At 45.4% G+C, this 20,523-nt stretch overlaps 1 protein-coding gene and 2 long non-coding RNA genes across 4 annotated transcripts; 2 read left to right on the top strand and 1 right to left on the bottom strand.

Annotated features, from left to right (window-relative positions):
- Window positions 1-1,253: 1,253 nt before the first annotated feature.
- Window positions 1,254-12,410, top strand: LOC122463025. The gene is made up of 2 exons (XR_006285973.1): window positions 1,254-2,229; window positions 10,777-12,410. It is a non-coding gene; the product is annotated as an uncharacterized LOC122463025 (long non-coding RNA).
- XBP1 (X-box binding protein 1) lies at window positions 7,659-12,951 on the bottom strand. 2 transcript variants are annotated; one of them, XM_043529300.1, is made up of 5 exons: window positions 12,284-12,951; window positions 12,100-12,196; window positions 11,827-11,955; window positions 10,879-11,042; window positions 7,659-8,821 (listed from the first exon to the last, which is right to left on the bottom strand). In XM_043529300.1, the coding sequence occupies exons 1-5, from the start codon at window positions 12,817-12,819 to the stop codon at window positions 8,632-8,634; spliced, it is 1,116 nt and encodes a 371-aa protein (XP_043385235.1). In that variant the 5' UTR covers window positions 12,820-12,951; the 3' UTR covers window positions 7,659-8,631. The 2 variants fall into 2 exon arrangements, with proteins under 2 accessions (XP_043385235.1, XP_043385234.1); XM_043529299.1 differs by having other exon boundaries at window positions 11,827-12,196; window positions 12,284-12,863.
- A 107-nt stretch (window positions 12,952-13,058) lies between these two features.
- On the top strand, window positions 13,059-19,893 carry LOC122463024. Its single transcript, XR_006285971.1, has 3 exons — window positions 13,059-13,577; window positions 16,008-16,082; window positions 16,518-19,893. It is a non-coding gene; the product is annotated as an uncharacterized LOC122463024 (long non-coding RNA).
- Window positions 19,894-20,523: the final 630 nt, after the last annotated feature.

Here is a 20,523-nt window from a genome sequence, read left to right on the forward strand (position 1 = left end):
CTAAAGATGCTGTTCACGAAGATTCAAGCCCTGCTCACCGCCATGGATGTGAGAGATAGCAGGTGCTTGCTTTGTGTTTTTTGTCTCAGCAAATGTAACTCTTTAATATAGTGGACAGAGACTATTTTCTGTGCATGGAAGTTGGACCAATTCTCATCAGGCCAACTGCATTTCTCGGTCTCCCCTCTGGAATCCAGTGGCAGAAACAGAGGCTCCCTGTTTTGTGTTGTCTTTCTCTTATTGAATCCTTGGATCTGCTGTAAATCTCTGCTCTGCTGGTGTAGTGCAGTGTTTCTTGGCTGCGTGTTATGGGTATGTGACACTGAACAGTAGCATCCTGATATCGCAGAAAGAGGAGAAGATAGAGTTAGGATGTTTGCTGATGACCGAAAGACTGAGGGAGTGGTGAATTAGACAGGGTGATAGCTATTTGGATTGCTTTGCAAGATGGGCATAAACAATAAGCATTTTAATATGGCTAAATGTATGTATCTAGGAACAAAGTAGGTAGGCTATATTTTCAGGATCCCATCCTGGGAAGCAGTAACTCTAAAAAGACCTTGAGGATCATGGTGGATAATCTGTTGAACATCACCTCCCAGTGTGGTGCCAGGCCCACTGATTATAAAATGGTTTTAAAAAGGTCAACTGGTCCACGTCACTGGTCACTCGAATTGTTCCCCTCTATTCGACATTGGTGAGGCCTCATCTGGAGTACTGTGTCCAGTTTTGGGCCCCACACTACAACAAGGATGTGGAAAAATTGGAAAGAGTCCAGCGGAGGGCAACAAAAATGATTAGGGGACTGGAACACATGACTTATGAGGAGAGGCTGAGCGAACTGGGGATGTTTACTCTGCAGAAGAGAAGAATGAGGGGGGATTTGATAGCTTCTTCCAACTACCTGAAAGGGGGCTCCAAAGAGGATGGCTCTAGACTGTTCTCAGTGGTAGCAGATGACAGAACAAGGAGTAATGGTCTCAAGTTGCAGTGGGGGAGATTTAGGTTGGACATTAGGAAAAACTTTTTCACTATGAGGGTGGTGAAACACTGGAATGCGTTACCTAGGGAGGTGGTGGAATCTCCTTCCCTAGAAGTTTTTAAGGCCAGGCTTGACAAAGCCCTGGCTGGGATGATTTAGTTGGGGATCGGTCCTGCTTTGAGCAGGGGGTTGGACTAGATGACCTCCTGAGGTCCCTTCCAACCCTGATATTCTATGATTCTTGCTAGCACTGGTGAAGTTGTACCAGTGCTAGATAAACCATGGGAAAACTGCTTGAAATTCTCGAAATAGACTGCCTCCGTGTGCCCTGTGAGAAAGTTACTGCGTTAACTGAACGGAGCTGAGTGGAAGCAGGTTTCCCTCTAATTTTTAGCTGCTTTGCAGAGAACCTGGCTTAACCTTCCCTAACATGGCTAATTAGTGTAGATCCAGTCTCTGGAGAAGAAGGAACTTAGCCCTTTAGATGAGTGCATGTTGTTCAGACGTGTATGTTTAAGCTACTGCGTTCTATATGTGCTTTAAGACACACCCGTTTCATGCCTTCCTGTAACTGCCTCTTGCCATCTTATTACAGTAGCTGCTCAGATTTCATAGGGAAACACCAGGATTTCCATGTCCCCTACAGCAGCCCTGACATAAACACTTGTAAGAGACTGGAGAGGAGAAGTCTGGGGAAAGTTGGCCTAATAACTTAGAAAATAATACTGTACACTGCTGTAATGTCTTTCATCCTGAAGGCTTCCAGGTAGCATCACAAGTGATATGTAATGCAGCTAAATCTGGGTGCTGGAGCTAATCTGAACACAAGGAGAGGGTAGTAAGTAAACAGGAGCCAAGGCAGACCACCCTGGACTCTCCCTTATGAGAGGCTCTGTAGCAGAGGTTGGTAACTATACTAAATTGTGTCTGGGAGTAGGGTGAGCAGGTTTCTACAGGTAGGGGCATCAATTTTCTGAGGGAGGATGGACAGGCTTTCTTTGTAGGAGGCATGTTAGACTATGGCAGCTGTTCAGATAGCTAAAGGGCTCAGCTTAAAACTTCTTTTTCTCATTTTTGGCAGTTAGCTGTGCTGTGGTAATTTGTTCAAAAAATAAATGCCTTGCTTTCTAGTAAGGTGTCTAAGACAATTAAGACTTTTCCATTGTGTCCTATGCTTTTATTTAGTGTCTCATCTGGTCATGAGCCACTGCAGATGCATAGGAAATGCAACTTCTCAGCTAAATCACGTGAGTGAAACTTAAGTATTTTAGCTCACTCAAGATGCTATTGTAAGTAAAGGGGAGTATTGTTTACCACAAAAAGCTCTACCTAAAATGAGAGCTGTCACTAGAGTGAAATGGTGAGAGCTCCAGATGGTAACAGCAACTAACAGCTCTAGTCCTTGCTGGAAATCCTTTGCTGCAACTGTGTAGGGGAGGGGCATTTTCACTCAACTTTTCTATACCTCATGTTATAAGGATGTTCAGGATATAATGAGACTGTCACAATTGTATAATACTTTCCAAGAAGTGAATGCTACTCTCCCTATCAAATGTGCAAAGTGCATGTGACTAATTCAGCAACTGAGCAGCAAGCAGCATAGTGACATCAGTTATATGGTCTAGTATTTCAGTTCAAACAGCCCTTCAAAGGCCAGGTGTTTTTCATATACACATCTGTGCAGGAAGGGGACCATGGCCACAAGAGCAGTGGGTTGGGCTGCATGGCCTCAGTGAGCTATTCTTGATCTTATTGTACTTTTCTGGACAACGTACAGAATTCTAGGGACTTCACATGTGCAACTTTCAGGTAGTGGATACTTCTGCATAGACATAATCTTTTGGCCTCAAGCCTAGGATCTGTGGGCGTACATTTTGAAAGGACAGAGTCTGAGGGAGGAAGGGGTTGTCTGTTGAGAAGATCTGAAGGTCCATTTTGTTGGGGGGAATTCTGCCCTTCTGACATACTCACAAAATTGTCTGTTCTGTGGGGTGTCTTTTGTTTTTGTTTGGGTTTTTTTTAAACCTACAGATGTTAAAACTTACCTTGAATGTGAAAACCTGTCCATAGCAACCCTTCTATTTTATTGCTGGGGCCCCCATGTCCCTCATGTAATGATTCTCTATCTACAGTCACATTTTAAGATCTGATTTTTTTTTCTCTCCCCATCCCCTAGTCTGAAGGATTTGAGTGTTTAATGTGTTCTTTTTGACATACGTGAAATAATATTTAAAATAGCTGCAACTGTTAACCCTATGGTGTGACTGATGTTGTATATGCCACATCTACCAGTTTAGGGAACTCCTACAGCAGTGGGGACACGGGGATATGTGATTTCTAATGGCTGTGGAGAGAAGGAGGTGCAAGCTCTCATCTTGATGACTACAGCATCCTTCTCTCTCGCCTTCACAAATGTAACCTTCCCCTGCTCATATCCATTCAGGATGCAGCACAGCTCAGTGTCTGAACTGTCACGCCTCTTTTTGCATCTCTCCTCTATCATATCAAACATAAGCTACTTGTCTTCGCTTTCAAGGCCTATCATTTATCTTTCAGTATCAAGATGTTGACTCCTGTCTCTGATTGGCCTGTGATAGCAACCTCTGCCTACTTGTTAAAATTTCAAACAAGCACACCTTTTGTGCTTTCTCCCTTGCTGCCCCTCATGGTTGGGAGGAGCTCCCTGTAAACATTTGCAAAACTAAAGCTTTATCCTCCTCCAAGCTCTTCTTTTCAGTGTTTACAATTTTTTTTTGTAAGCACTCCTGCAGCCACTGCTGCTCATGCTTATCAATATTCCTCTTTTTTTGTGTGTGTGGTTTCCCGATTATGTTGGGTGCTCCTGGTCTTCTCCTACACCTCATCTTCTTGCATGGATTCAACTATCAACTCTCACTCACAAATTTGACTTGTCTCCCTTTATCCAAGCTTGGAAAGCTTCCTGTCCCTCTAATGAATGTCAAGCCTACTCCTCCCTGCTTTTCTTCATGGCTGCGGATTATAGGGTTGCCCTCCCACCTATTCATGCTCACCATGTAACAGAAGCTACATGAGGGTTGATTAGCTCAATTTCCCACTCATCTCTTAAGACACATCTTTGTATTAGAATAGGAGTTTATGTATAGTACTGCACCCACACTTATTCCTGCAGAAATAGCTCAGAACAAAAAAAATTGAACTTCAGTAAATATGTGCTTATAAAATTAATAGGCATGGACTCATTCTTTACAGTGTTTAACACTGTATTGTCTACAGCTGATTTGAGTTTGAAACAGAAGTGCTTGGATATGGTATGAAGTTTTCTCCCTTAAATAGGAGAAATTGTTTGAATGTACTTATTGGTTTATTAAAAGATTTAGTGACTTCCTCCTTGCTAGAGGAGGAGAGAAATCAGAGAAGACCAAATCTCTCTCAAATACAGGAGGCTCCTAGCAAGAGCACTCTAGTGCAAGCGTTCTCACAAATTTTTTGGTAGCCTCAGAGTATGGCCACCAACTCTTGCTAGTGGCCATTCTGACAATTTTTCCTAAAATACAGAATAAACTTTTAGGAAAAATAAATATACACATATATGCCTAAATCATTGTAATTTATGTAGGGTTTTTTGTAGACTCAACTATACATTATTTTTATTATCTCTATTCTTTACTGGACCTAAACAGAATAGGAACACAAATAAGATGCTTTACATGTTCTTGTCTTTTGTTTCTTTTTCTAAGACTTGCCAGCTAGCAAGTCTGCTTCTGTGAAAAGTGATATTTGTATGTTTGTTAATATCACTTTTCACAGCAGCAAATTTGCTAGCTCAGTGGAAAGCAATGAGAAGTGACATTAACAAACATACAAATATCACTTTTCATAGCCCAGGAGGCTGTGGTCCCATTTGAGAAATGGTGCTGTGGTTGATGGATAATTAAGCTAGTGTCAGGAAGTTTTCTTCTTCTTCTATCAGGTTGTAAATCGATGGCTCTGCAAGAGACCCTCAGTGAGTTAGAGCTATTTCTACACTGCACATCTTCAGTGCTGTAGCTGCATCACTGTAGCACTTCAGTGTAGTAATTCACTACAGCAACAGGAGCGTTTCTCCTGTCACAGTAGGTAATCCCCTGCCCCAAGGAGAAGTAGCTAGGTCAGCAGAATTATTCCATCAACCTAGCACTGTAAACAGTAAGTGTGGTTAGGATAGCATGTCCTTGTCTATACAGGGTGTAGATTTTTCCACACTTGAGAGAAACAGCTATGTCTATATAAGTTTTCAGGGTGGAGTATCTCTGAATGAGAAGCATCTCTGCCTCTCAGCTCCTGGCCTTACAAAGTCACGGGACCTCCTCCTAGTGATGGCCAACATGGCTATCTGTAACAGCAGGGAGACGATGGTGGCTGAGGGGGTTCTCTGCAATGGTGGGGCCTATTTCCGTTCCTCTCTCCGTTCACATATCTGGGCAGAGTTCCTCTGGGTGGCATCTGCTGCCTCCCTTGACACCATTGAGGAGCAGGGCTTGCTGCCTGGGGTTTTCTGCTCAGTGTTGCCTTCAGGTTCCCTACTATTGATCCTCACACCTGTCTTTGTGGGTTTTTTTTCTGCTGTCCCCTGTAATTAGTTGAGTCCTGGACTCAATGGATCCTCCCCATAGGCTGAGGGAGGGTCTGTTCATCATGGGCAGGTGCACCTCCCAGAACCCTAACAGGAGCTCTTGCACTCATTATGCAAAAATAGAAGTCACAAGAAACCCTTCCTCAGGTGGAATGGCAAGCTGAAGGCATTGTTTTGTAATGATTTGTTACTTAGGGCTGGTCTACACTGAAAACTTACATCAGCACAGCTGTGTTTCAGTGGTGTGAAAAATCCACACCCCTGGAGAGAGACAGCTATGCTGTAGACAGCACTAGTTTGACAGAAGCATTCTTCCATTGACCTAGTTACTACTACTTAGGGAGGTGGACTACCTTCAGCCACCCCCTCCCATTTGCATACACTCCTGCAGCTGTGCCATTATTAGGTGTTAAGTGTAGACATAACCTAGAGGCTTTAGATCAGGTTCATCTAAACTGCTTTGCTCTCCAGTAATTTTTCTAGTATAAAGCAGCTTTGGCTATTGTTAGCCTTACCTACTCTACCCTGTAGTAGTTTGCATGTGGAATTTACAATGACCTGGTCTCTACCCAAAGGCTAAGTTAGCCCAGCTACATGGCTCAGGGGTGTGAAAAATCCACAGCCCTGAGCAGCATAATTAAACCAACCTAATCTCTAGGAATTCTTCCATCAACCTACCTACCATCTCTCAGGGAGGTGGATTACTTATACCACCAGGAGAATGGCTCCTGAGGGCAGTAGTAGTGTCTATACTGAAGCATTAACAAAAGACTAGCCATACTGGATCAGACCAAAGATCTATCTAGCCCAGTATCCTGTCTTCTGACAAAAAGAAAAGGAGTACTAGTGGCACCTTAGAGACTAACCAATTTATTTGAGCATAAGCTTTCGTGAGCTACAGCTCACTTCATTGGATGCATTCAGTGATTTGAGCTTATGCTCAAATTGGTTAGTCTCTAAGGTGCCACTAGTACTCCTTTTCTTTTTGTGAATACAGACTAACACAGCTGCTACTCTGAAACCTGTCTTCTGACAGTGGCCAATGCCAGGTGCTTCAGAGAGAATGAACAAAACAGGCAATTAGCAAGTAATCCATCCCCTGTCACCCATTCCCAGCTTCTGGGAAACAGGCTATGGGCACTATCCCTGCTTATCTGGGCTAAGAGCTATTGATAGACCTATCCTCCATGAACTTATCTTTTTGGAACCCTGTTATAGTCTTGGCCTTCACAACATCCTCTGGTGAAGAGTTTCAGATGGTGAGTGCATTGTGTGAAGAAATACTTCCTTTGGTTTGTTTTAAACCTATTAATTTCATTTGGTGATCTCTAGTTCTTGTTATGAAAAGTAACTAACACTTATTTACTTTCTCTGCACCTATCATGATTTTATAGACCTCTATCATATCCCCTCCTTAGTTGTCTCTTTTCCACGCTGAAAAGTCCCAGTCTACTTAATCTCTCCTCAGATAGAAGCTGTTCCATATCCCTTATCATTTTTGCCCTTTTCTGTACCTTTTCCAAATCTCTCATCTTTTTTGAGATGGGGCAACTAGCTCTCCACAAGTGTTCAAGATGTAAGTGTACCATGGATTTATATAAAGGCACTGTGATATGTTGTGTTCTCTTTTCCACTGATTCTCACTAGTGTTAGCTTTTTTGACTGCCACTGCATATTGAGTGGATGTTTTCAATTATCCATAATGCATAAGATTTCTTTGAGGGGTAATAGCTCATTTATACCCCTTCATTTTAGATGTACACTAGTGTTTTAAGTGTAGACGAACCCTTTAAGGTCTCTGCTCTCAACAGCAGCATGGCTACTCTCAATCACATGTAGCATGCTCCTACCCATGTAAGGCTTTGATAGCTGATCAGACCAAAGATGGTCTTGTAACCAGTTTTGTTCCACAGCTGTACTGAGCTGTTGCAAAGAAGCACTGAAACAAGCCATTTCATGTCTGTACAATACAGGAACCATTACAACACCCATCCTTTTACCATGTAAGCAGTATGAGGTTGACACAGAAGCAGAGATCTTCTCCCCCAGCTGTTATTTTAAAATGGAAGTAGAGAGAACATCTTCATTGCACTTTTTTAATTGCACAGGTACTTTTAAATATTAAATGGAGAAAGCAAATCACTGAAACTAAGTAGCAATAGAAAACTTTCATAAGCATTTACATAGTAAGTTATGTAAAATTTACAAGAGATTTTTAATCTTATGTTGAGCCAACTGTCTGTACATGGAGGGAAACATAGCCCTACTGCCTAAGCAGGCTATTGCTGTGCCAAGGACTTAAACTCCTCCCACTACCCCAAAGTAAATTTCTCCTAGGTACTGAGGGTTTGCCCAAATTGGGCAAGGTACAGTTTAGGTACAAGAGCACTTATTTCTTTGAGGATATTACTTTTGGTCTCTGATAAGGGAGATTAACCATTTCCTTTCCAAGAGAAAGTAGTGGTACAAAGGGCACTATTATACCCAGTTGTATTCTGAGTCTGAGATGGGCACAAATTAGCAAAATACTGGCTTTGGTGAAAACACTTTAAAGAGTAATGTTCTTTAAGAAATAGCCATCTACTTTACTCCTGGCTTAAGAAAAAGGGGAGATGGTTCTTACTACCCTGCATAGATTGTAAAGTGTTGCTCCACAGAAGAGAGATGCAACACTAATGAATAAATCAGACACTGATCAACTGGGGAAAAAGTTCATTGGCAAAAGTATCTTCCCAAGAATGGTCTGTGCTCAGTGGAGAGGGCAGATCACTGAAGGGAGAAGGGGATCCTTCATATCCAGAGTCACTACGTGCATCCAACAGACAGCAAGAGGTCTCAAGGCTGTGATCAGATGAGAGCAGGTTTGAGATACCCAGCTCAGGCAAAAAATTATCTATAGGTTCCTCTTTCACTGAGACTGGGGACTCAGGGAGGTCCTTGTCTTCTGAGGGAGAGAGAGATGCTTCCTCTATTTTCATTAACATATCAGCTTGGCTGCCCATTTTAGCAGGGATCTCAAAGATCAGGGGCTTGGTGTACACATGGTCAAACCGGATCAGTTCATTAATGGCCTCCAACTTGGCTGATGAGGACCCCACAGAGGGAGTGGGGGAGGCTGGTAAGGAATCTGATTCTTTTCCACAGATTTCTTCCTCCAGCTCTTCCAAGCACGATGACTCCGAATTACCATACCGGAGGAACATGTCTGGGTCCAGGCTGTCCAGAATGCCCAACAGGAGATCAGACTGCAGAATACAAAACCCACCATTTTAAAAGGAACATGCAAACTACTGTACACAAACCAAACCTACCCTTGAAACCAACCTCAAGTAGGTTAAGCTCAATAGGACCTGAAGACCTGATCAGTACTGAAAGGCAGCACAAGTGGGAATGGCATATGTACTTTGATATGCTCATTTACTTAACTCTGAGCTTTCTAGTCCATTAACCCTTCCAGGAGCTTGACTGGCACCATTAGACTGTTCTCTACATTACTGATTTGCATTACAGTACCCCTAATGGGGCCCACTCAAGATCAAGTGGGGGGTACTATTCGAACAAAAAACTCTTTGCCTACAATCTCTGTAGAGCCAACAAACAAAGGCAAAATCTGGAAATAAAGAGTCAGCACCAGGTACTAGCCTGAGCAGTAGTTTCCATGACCACAAGGTTATCAGTATCAACCTGTTTGTTCCTTGGCTTTTAGCTGTCTCATGTCCTTGTATCTGACTCTGGGATACAGACAGCAGTTGAACAGTAATTAGTAGACTTCACAGTATTAGGCTATTTAAAACCTGTCCAAAGCTACAGTAGAAATACAGCATTTGCTTTGAAGGATTGCATGTTTTCAGGGTTTTTACATGCACACAAAACTGAAAATGAGCCAACATGTGATGCAGCTGTAAACAAGGCTCATATTTGGGGGTGTATTAACAGGAGTATACTATGCAAGATATGAAGCAAGTGTCCTGCTCTCTTAAGCACAGGTGAGACCTTGGCTGGAGTACTGAGTCCAGGTCTGGGTGCCACACTTTAGCCGCGATCTGGACAAACTGAAGAATGTTCAGAAGAGCAACAGAAGTGATAAAACCTCACCTATGAGGAAAGGTTAAAAAACTGCACATGTTTAGTCTCCAGAAAAGACTGAGTAGGGAGAAGGTAAGTAATTATGTTAAGGGTTATAGAGGACAAGATAATTGTTCTCCATATCCATTGAAGGTAGAACAAGTAGTAACAGTCTAATCTCCTGGGCTGCAGATTAGACTATGTCTACACTACAGACCTTACAGCAGCAGCGCTGCAAGGTCTCCTGTGTAGCTGCTTTATGCCAGTGGAAAAGAGCTTTCCCACTGGCATAATGAAACCACCCTCAATGAGCTGCAATAGCTGTATCAATGGAGAGCATCTCTTGCCAACATAGTGCTAGCCACACCGGCACTTTTGTTGGTGAAACTTAGGTCAGTCAGAGATGTGTTTTTTCACATCCCTGACCGCCAAAATTGCTACTGTAGACAAACCCCTAGGTTAGCTATCTAACTATAAAGACAATTAAGCACTGGACTAGGCTTCCAAGGGAGGTCACAGAATCCCTGTTAAGAGATTTTTTAAGAACAGATTAGACAAGCCTGTCAGGGATGTTCTAGATATCCTTAAATCCTGCCTCAGTGCAGGGGACTAGATAATTTCTCAAGGTCCTACATTTCTAGGGGTCTATTCTTCATGTTGCAAAAAGTTGAATGATAATGTTTATGGGAACAATAAGGTACGCTATTTAACTGCCTTCAAAATAATGAACTTCCGCTTCATTTATAGTCCTGTTTTTGTCCTATGACCACAGGAGCATTAATAGGCCACTTCCTGTTGAATGGTCTCTTAGAATACCTAATATGCAGTGTTGGTCCCAGAATATTGAGAGACAAGGTGGGGGAGGCGATATCTTTTAATGGACCAACTTCTGTTGGCAAGAGACAAGCTTTCAAATTTACATAGACGTCGTCTTCAGAACTTGAAAGCTTGTCTCTCTCACCAACAGAAGTTGATCCACTAAAAGATATTACCTCACCCGCCTGTCTTTGACTTATTGGACACAGCTTGTAGGTCAGTAGTTCTGCCCAAGATTCACAAGCACAAATGTATCTGAGAGCATCTGGGCCTTTGAAATATGCCAGCTTATCTGAACTACATTGTTGGTGTGTTACAGCTCAAATTCTAATGCCCCTAGTACCATAGCTGATGAATTGGAGACACTGGGCTGTAATTCTTTCAAAAACTCATGATTTGTAAACATGGAATGGCTGCTCACCTCAGAGTCTGAAGAGTCAATGCCATCAGCATCCATGTGGAGACTGTCAGGAGGGGTGACTGCTGGGCCTGCACCTGCTGCAGAGGAACACGTAGTCTGAGTGCTGCGGACTCAGCGGACCCGGTCACCATCCTGATTTCATCCACCTGTGATTCCATCACCACCTGTATAAGAAGAGAAGCCTAATTATCCAATATTATTTTGACTGCTAAACCACCTGTTTGAAGTTCTTCCCATTATTGCAAGGGTACGATACTGAGTGTCATCATGCAACCATCCTTTGGCAGTCTGTTGCCTGAATCTCAACCTCACTTGGCTAGCAGCCAAAACAAGGAACAGCGCTGCAGAGACTGGAAGTGAGACGACCGTTGAAGACTCATGTTAAATACACCACTGTATATTTAACTTCAGTCTGAGACATCCATTAATAGTACACTGGATCCACGACCATCTTCTGAAGGCGGCTGACCTTGCCAGCCCATTGTTTTCCCTTTGTACCACATACTGGTTATTCACCACCAGCTCTTGTGGCTGGATTTAATGCTACTATGCATGCAAGGATAAAAAGCAGGTTACACCGAGACCAGCATGAGATGTAGATTTGAGAGGGTTCTGAATTAACTCTTTGAATGCTGCTGGGTTTTTTCCAAGGTGCCAGCCAGCAGCCACTTAAAGCCCTCAGTGGAGATAAGAGAAGCCCCCCCATCCCTATGCAGCAATCAAATTAACGATTTTGGAAGGATATTAAGCCTCAAATGCTTCAGGCTGTGAAGCCCATCTGTTACCTCTTGATGAAACCTAGTACAAGGGCAGATCATCCCACCTCACTCACTGCGAGTTTCTTACACCTTCCACTGAAGTATCTGGTGCTGGCCGGTCTCAGGCACCAAGGAACTGCCAGCAGACTCATCTGCCCGTTCCCTGCGTGGGATTGGGGCAGACACTCACCTCGGGCGCTCTCTCCTCCTCCGTCTCCGGCGCATCTAGCCCCAGCCGATAGCGCAGCTCTTGGTTCTGCACGGCGAGCCCCTGGGTCTTCTCCCGCAGGAGCTGGTTTTCTAGCAGGAGATTCTGGTTCTGAAAGAAGCCCACAGGCGACCTCAGCGGAGCAGGCCGCAGCAGCCAGCTCCGTTCCCCCCCGCCTGCAATGTGCTTTACAGCCCTGCGGCGCAGGGCTCCCTGCCCTCCGCAGCCGGCCGGCCCGAGCCCCCCGAGCCCTACCTCCTGCTCCAGCTCCAAGACCTGCTGCTCCAGCTCGCTCATCCGCGCCTTCTTCCTGTCCCGGGCGCTCTGCGCCGCTACGCGGTTCTTCAGCTTCCTGCGGGGAGACAGCGCAGCCCTGAGCCCCGGCCCCGGCGGAGACGCCCCCGGCCCCACCCCGCGGCGCCCCAGCGGCCCCGCTCACCTGCGCAGCGCCTTCTCCTCCGGACTCAGGTGAGTGAGCCGCTGCCGCTTGCGGGCCGGCGGCTGGGGCTCCGGGCTGGGGGAGCGCGGGCCCCCCACCGGGAGCGCCACGGAGAGGGGCCGGCTGGCTGCGGCGCCCAGGGGCTCGGCTGCTTGGCCGGGGATGAGGAGCAGCCGCGGGGCCGCGGAACCGGGCAGCGCCGCCATGGCGGGCGCGGAGCTGCTGCGAACGCTGGCGCCGCCGACGTTCCACTGGCCGAACGCTGGGCGCCCCGCGTTCCGCCCGCTCCGCCCGCGTTCTGCCAGCGTGGCTCGGCCCCATTGGCCAGTGCTGTCCGACGCCAAGCACCGAGGAGCATGCGATTGGCCCGTGACAAGGGGCAGAGCGCAGATGCATTGCGTCAGACCGAGGGCGGGGGAGCGGAGCCGCCGAGTGCCGTGCCCCAGCGGCCGGCGAGAGTCGTCCCCGCGGCCCGGCTTCGCGCGCACGCGCTGCTGAGCCGCCCGCCTCCTGCGGCGGCCTCCGCCTTGTTGCATCAGCTCCTCATGCTGCCTGTGCTGTGCGCGCAAACCGTGCGCTGTGCGCGAGCCTCGCAAAGTCCTGGCCGCGCACCCCGGGCTCCCCGCACGTCAACACGGGCGATCCCGTGTCTTTACATGGCACAGCGTCCTTCCTAGCCACAAGCCCCAGCCAGAGCACATCGTAAACAAGGCCATTGCAGAGACATGGGAAAGCGGGACTATCTGATATGGGAGGGAGAGAGCTGGGGTGACAGGCGCAGGGAGGCTGTTCTAGATGATAAAGGGCTGGGAGGGAGCGGTGGGAGGCTCCTGTGATTGCCGGTCCCGAAAGCAAGCTTTGCTGGAGCCAGCTGAACAGAGTGATAAGGTCAGAAGAAAGATCGGTCTGAGAGACAGGCAACATTGTTAACAGCAAGTCTTGTCATTCTGGATGGTTGAGGCTTTGGCAATCGTGCTGGAAACTTTACTAAATAATCTTAATATAATTAATAGTTTTGTTGTGTCATAGAGCCACAGGGTATGGTCTGTTGCAATCACACTCCTGGGAGTGACCCCCTGAGTGTGCCAGGCCCAAGAGACCCACACAGGGGCGGGTCCATGGGCTCCAGGACTCTGAGACTGGGCCTTCAGTACCTGCTATCCCCATCTCTCTTTGGCTGCTTGCAGAGAATCCCGCCAAGCCAGACTCCTGCAGGAAGCTTGTACTGTGCCCTGTCACGGTGCCACACTCTCAAGGAGTATTTACAGCGATACAGGCAGCCTTTTCAAAGCAGGTAACTATTTATTAGTCACCTGACATACGGAATCTGAAAGTCCTTGGGTTAGTCCATCCTGGTCAAACCAGTGTCATGATGAGCCAGCCAAGCTGTGTTGAGCTCTGGCTCTCTCTTGTCCCCCACTTGTTTCCCTAGTCCTGGCTCCTGAGTCTCTCCAAGACTTCCAGCTTTATTCCAGTCATCTGCCACCTTGTTCCCCAACTCAGTTCACAAGTCTTGCTTGCTGGGGTTTCCTGCTATTAGATGTTGATTGCTCAGTCATTGGGACATCTCTTTGTCTTGCTGGACCTCTGCTGATTTAGGCCTGTTTCAGGCACTTTTTTTAATGACTGTTAATTCAACCAGACAGTGAGGGTGGATACACACACACACACATACACACTGTGCTATTCCAGGAGTAGTGTTACCCTTTTGCACCCATTGGGTAGCAGTGCAACATACAGAGGGAAACTGAGGCATGCCTAAGATTCCTAAAATACATTCCAAAAAAATCCTGTTTCATCACACCATGCTATTTTCAAATAAAAGTCCAGACTAATATTAGTGGCTGTCTTGTAGGTGACTTCAGCTGTTAATTAAGTCAAATCCTGAAGTCATGACTTAATCAAAACTCCTATAGAATCAACTGGCCAGATCCTGACCTATTCCCTACCAGTGCTCTGGCTGCTTTGTAATGTGGCTGGAAAACTAGGATCCCCATCTATGACAGGAGAATTCCCAGGCAAAGGGAATCCCAAGGAGATGTACAGCAAGCAGTTAATCCTCTCAGCCCTGTCACCATACAGGGTATGACCAGGAAAAATGGAGCATAGCCAGAGCACATTTGCATTCCAGTTATAGCCAGCAGCCAGAATAGTTCTTTGGTGCCTCAGGCAGCTGGGTGTAAACTAGAGCAGCCTTGAGGCTGTACTGATTTTCTCTGGCCTCGGAATCCAGGGGCCACAGATGTGTGTAGTACAACCAGCCACCTTTGCCACACTCACCTGATGAGCTGCATTACATACAAATTGGATGCAGTTCAGAATCTGAGCCAATGGGCTTTTTGCCTGCATACAACCAGAGTAATTAACTCAGGTTTTGGACCACGAGCTTGTTTAATCTTCCTGAGTGGCTTTTATTTTCAAAGATTTTCTGTTCTACATTTGTAGCTAGTGAGGGCGAGAACAGAAATGCAAAACTTTTGAAGTGGTATACAAACTAAAGCAAACCAAGTTGTATGGGGCTTTTCTGACTCTGGCATTTATTTTTCATTGACTTTGACACCCGTTAGTGAATAATGATGCAAAATATGCCACCTGTCACAACAGCAGTTGAGTACCCTCTCCTGACCTCTCACCAGACTGTTGTGAGGCAACCCAGCTGCTGGATCTCCTGTATTTTAAGCCTCTACACTCTGAACAGAGTCCCTACACTGTCCCTATCTTAGGGCCTCTGAGTACACTCTGTCACCTGCTTTTGAGTGTTTCAACCACATAGCCCACAGCCCAGTCCAGGGAACTAGTGCTAGGCCCTCAGATTCCCTCCCTGTAGCATAAAACACACCCTGTCCCAGAACTTTACCCACAAGTGAGCCTTCTGGTTTACTTCTTCAAGAGGGCACGTGGTAGGTGTAAATGCTGAACACAAACAGACAGACTGGCACCAGATTCTGAATCACCATTCTTTAATAGCACAAAAAATACACAGATCTATCCAACAATAAACAACCCTACACGCAGTTCCCTGTATCAGTTTTTTCACACTCCAGAGCATTCTTTGGGTTGGGGTCAGAGTAATCTGGGGCTATCCAGGATCCTTCCTTTGCAGTGCCTAGCAAAGGTTCTGGCACAGAGCCTTCTCCCCAAACACGCTTCCTCTGACCATGGCTAGTTCATTCCCTTCCCCTTCGCTGCCCAAACTTCCAGTGTGTTTCTCTGAGTCTTCCCCCGTGAGCACTTTTATAACCTTCTGCTTTTGTCATTTCTTCACTTTACTTTGTCCTTCTTGGTAACTTCCTACTCTCTCAATCCCCAGAAAAAGTGGAGGGAACAGGTTTCCCCAGCATGCTCTTTTGTTCTCCTCAGGTAAGACCTGTTCAGGTGCTGATAGTCTTTAACAATGGGTGATACATGCTTAAAGCTTGTCAGAAGAGGAGGATACACAGAAAGGCCTTTCATCATACAGAAGTTTCATAACAACTTTATAATATCAACCAGAATTCATAAGTTTGTACAGACTCCCCCGAATGCTTACACCCTGTGACCCTGAATAAACCCCTTACACAGTAAATTATATATTTGGTTCTTGTTGATTGCTTGTAATCTTACCACTGAGACCAGCCAGGATGTGGAGAAGCCTGACCTAGGAAATATGCACTCAATTTTTTTAAATACTCTAGTAGCTCCCACTGCGTGTACAGTCTCTAATAATTATATGGCTATGTTGCAGGACCAGAGTGAAAGAGTGAGAAACAAAAGTTCACCAGAAGCTCAGTCTTGAACTGATGAATCACAGAATCTCCAGGTAGGTTTTATTGCAGGAGTTCAGGGTTAATTCAGATTTGCACCACCCCTTGTCTTTTTCCTCTCTGGCTGTCTCTTCACTGGTTTTTTATTTGGCAAAATTTTCTCACCGTTGCAAACACCAGTACAGCACCCCTCCCCATGGCACTTGCAGGGTTGCTAGTGCAGACAAGGTTCCAGGTGGCAAATGCCGTTTATTCCACTGCCCTGCTTAGAGCAGGTTTTACACAACATGACGTTTAGAAAGTTGGCAGCTGCCAGCACCTTATCTACACTAGTTTTCTCCCACCATTGCTCTTGCCTGTTATCACTAGTTCAGCTCCACAACATAGGCTATCTTAGCAAAAATTTCCGAGCCTCGACAAGGCGATACAATCTTTGCCATGGATTAAGCCATTTTTTCCTAATGATATGTCCCTTATTTGCTGTGTTCCAGGTGGCCACTGTATCAAAAGGAAACAACAGTTTGTTTAAGGAAGGTGGGGAGAGTGAAGGTTTGTTTACTATAAGGGGTGGCCGTGGGAGGAAATAGACAAGTAGAATGTGGCATGAGAAGAGGAGAGAGCAGTGGAAGGGGAAGAGAGAAGAGAAAAGCGGGCAGTGAGAAAGAAGTGGAAGAGAGGGGGTGGAAGATGCATAACTTTTAATAATCCATCTGAATTTAAGGGCATTGTCTGAGAAAAGAGCCTGTTTGCTCAACCTGTATCCAGGATGATATGGACAGTGGCTTCGGGCCTCAGTCCAGCTGAACAGCTTGTGCATTCCCACGTCTGTTTGAGCTGGTCAGAGGGATAGTAAGAATGTCTCTGATATTCCGAGACTTGGTTGGGTTTCAGGCCTAAACACTTAGTTATTTTGTTTTTTATTTTAATTGCATTTTTTATCTCCCATAATTTTAAAATTGTAGTATCATGGCCCAAACATTCCATATCAGAGCTGGGAGGTCAATAAGATGACTGTAACTGTGTTCTCATCAGAGTTAGGGACTGATAGCACTGGCAAGAGAACAGCATGGTATTGGAAGACAGTAGGTAAGCTTCAGCCATTCTTGATTTACAGCACTTCTTGGTGTTCTTGAAACAAGGCCCACCCACTGCTCTGCCAAAATGCATCTAACTCTTGATTTGCAGAATTCCATGTGTGTCTAGTTTTGAGGTACTCGCACAGCTCTGTCAATTCATCTCAAGACACAGTGAATTCATCTTGGACAGCAAAGCCCCACCACTAGGAGACACAGTTCTCCAAGCACCTCTCTTCAAACACACATTGAAAGAAGAAACAGAAACATGCATTGCCAGATCAGACCAATGGTCCATCCCGTCCAGCATCTTGTCTCTGACAATGGCCAGTACCTGAGGGCTCACGGGAAGATTCAAGAAACCTCCCAGTGGACAATTGTGGAATAACCTGCCCATAGAGAAGTTTCTTCCTTACCCGTCTGTTAACGATTATTTTATGCCTGAAATGAGAGGGCATATTCCATCTACATTTTGTAAAATTCTGTTGTGATGAAAGCAGGGCCGCCCGGGGAGGGGGGGCGGCAAGTGGGGCAATTTGCCCCAAGCCCGGGCCCCGCAGGGGCCCCCACGAGAGTTTTTGGCCGCACTTCAGCAGCGGGTCCTTCAGTGCCGCCGAACACGTCTGGAGCAGAAGGACCCCCGCCGCCAAAGACCCCAGGCCCCCTGAATCCTCTGGGCGGCTCTGGATGAAAGGGGAGCTGCCCTGTAATAATGTATGAAAACTGTATGTTGACCTGTTTATTGGGATGTTTACTGAATGAATATATTGGTTTAGTTTAATGGGGGGACTGTAAAGAAAACAAGCAGGAAGGGGAAAAGAATAGCTCAAGATAAGCCATTTTTCAGCAAACACTTGAGAGAATGCCAGGACTAGAAAAGGCCTGGGAACCAGAAGATCAAAAGGACTCTAGCCATGTAAAAGGGGATTCTCTTTCAAAAGCGGGGGAGGGGAAGAAGGGGGGCGGTGTACTCTTGGAGGGAGGTTTTTGCGGGGACCAAACTGACACAGGTTGCTGCTGGGGGGGGTGGTGTCTGAAGAAATTAGACTTGCCTAGTCACCCTCACAGGATGGTAACTGATTATCCTCTTTCAAAACCCTCCTCAAAACTTCCCTTTTCCATGATGCCTACAAAAAACTTGATTATGGTTAAGTTGCTGTTATGCTGAGGCCATTGCCTATCATGCTGACCAATACTGTCTCATTGTTTCTTTGTACTCCCTTATCTGTCTATATCCACCTATTCTCTGTTGTCTTAGATAGTAAGCTCTTTGGACAGACACTGCCTTTCTGGACAGTGTTGGTATCACGTCTAAGACAATGGGGTCCTGATCCAGGACTAGGGATTCTGTGCACTACTGTAATATAAATAATTATTACAGATCTTTAGGTAAGAAAAACATGCATCTGGTCACCATAGACACCACTGGTCACATGCTCCTGAAGGAAAAAAAACCGCACATTCTGAACCCAGTCAGACCAGCTGGGTCAGCAGAGTTGATATGCAGGCTACTCAAGCCCAGGGCCCGAAGAGAAGGAGAATTTTTTAATTCCTCCCCAGTAGAGGTAAAGCCTTAAGGCCTGACACTGAGGGGTGCACTCAGAGCCCAGAAAGGGGACAAAGATGCAGCTAGCCCTGAACCATGGCAGCTGTCTAATGGAACTGTGGATGTTCACTTTAAGTTCTTGGCCTCAGTGTCACCCACTGACAGTAAGTTCCAAAGGTGAAGTATATTTTATGTAAAAAATCATTTCCTTTGATCAGTTTTAAATTTGTTGCATTTCAGTTTCTTTTAATGTCCCCTTTTTTCCTGTGTTATGAGCAGGGATCCTATTTTTTTGTGATAAAAATCCCAAAATTCTCTGATTAAAAAAACATAAAAATCCACGTTTTTCCATGATTAAAATGAAATCTGACAGCGGGAGCCCCACCATGTGGGGCTGTCAGCTGGACCCCTGCCACCCGGGGCTGAAGTGTCTATATCCCATATTCTGCGTGTATGTTGGTGGCAAGGGGTTCTACTTTATATGTTTTTATTTTTTCCACAAAATGTAAAAACTACAGATTCTCTGTAAAAAAACAAATTTTGCTTTTTTCTATGGCAAACAGATTTCTAGGATCCCTGGTTATGAGACGGGTAAATAGGAGTACCTTATTTATCTTCTCTATACCAGTCATTGTTTTATATATTTGTCATGTCTCCTCGTATTCATCTTTCACTAAACCAAACTGTCCCAATCTTGTCACACTATCTCCAGGTATAATTGTTTCCAGGTCCCTTATAATTTTCATCCTCCATCTCTGAACCTTTGCTAAGATTTCTCTGGTTCTCCTCTATCTGATTCAAAACAGAGTGGCCCAAAGCAAACACAGTATTCCAGGCACTGTACTCTTCAAGGTGCTGAGTGCTCTGGCTCCAATCTGGCAAAGTACTCAATTTATGCTTAGCTTTAACCACTGACTTCAGTGGGACTCCTCACACATTTACAGGTAAGCAGGTGCTTGAGTGCTTTGCTGCATTGTGGCCAGGGTGCTCAACGCATTACTGGCCTGAGCTCCAGGTGAGGATGTCCCATTGATTTATATAATGGTGTAATATTTCACTATTTCCAGTCCCATTCATTAAAGCACTCTAACATTTTGTTTGTTTGCTTTTTTGACTGCTACTGCATATTGAACAGCAGACTTCCTTGCACTGTCCACAGTCATGCCCGTCTCCTTTTGTGATTGTAATTGTGTGGCAATTTAGAACCAAGTAATGTACATTAAGAGTTCAAAATATTCCTCCCAATGTACATTACCTTGCATTTTTCTCCTTTAATTTTTATTTGCCATTGTGTAGCCCATTCACCTTGCTTTGTTAGGTCCCTCTGAAGTTTTTCAGTCTTCTTAGCCCTGGTCTACTCTGGGGGGGGGGATCGATCTAAGTTACACAACTTCAGCTACGTGAATAACGTAGCTGAAGTCGACGTACTTAGATCGACTTACTGTGGTGTCTTCACCACAATGAGTCGACTGCTGCTGCTCCCCTGTCGACTCCGCCTGCGCCTCTCGCGGTGCTGGAGTACAGGAGTCAACGGGAGAGGGCTCGGGGGTCGATTTATTGTGTCTAGACTAGATACGATAAATGGATCCCTGCTGGATCGATTGCTGCTTGCCGATCCGGTGGGTAGTGAAGACGTACCCTAAGTCTTGACTAACCTTAGTAATTTTGTGTCATCTTCAAAATTTGCCACCTCACAGCTTACCTATTTTCCCAGATAACATGAATATAGTAAACAACCACCAGTCCAAGTATGGAACTTTGTGGCACCATGCTGAAAATAAACCCCTCTATCCATGGAATGCATATTATAAAGGCAAAGCCTATCCCTTTTATGCTGAAATTCAAGTATTTCATTGTAAAGAAACTGACAAATATTCT

Source organism: Chelonia mydas, chromosome 15, assembly GCF_015237465.2.
Source record: "Chelonia mydas isolate rCheMyd1 chromosome 15, rCheMyd1.pri.v2, whole genome shotgun sequence".
Lineage (NCBI taxonomy): Eukaryota > Metazoa > Chordata > Testudines > Cheloniidae > Chelonia > Chelonia mydas.

Bases quoted from the DNA above. Each gene is read 5' to 3' on its own strand.
- XBP1 (XM_043529299.1), bottom strand. From the start codon at position 12,819: ATGCAACAAGGCGGAGGCCGCCGCAGGAGGCGGGCGGCTCAGCAGCGC. The intron at 11,043-11,826 runs GTGAGTGTCTGC...CTTCTTATACAG, and splicing joins AGGAGGAGAGAGCGCCCGAG to GTGGTGATGGAATCACAGGT. The intron at 8,822-10,878 runs GTGAGCAGCCAT...TGTATTCTGCAG, and splicing joins TTGACTCTTCAGACTCTGAG to TCTGATCTCCTGTTGGGCAT.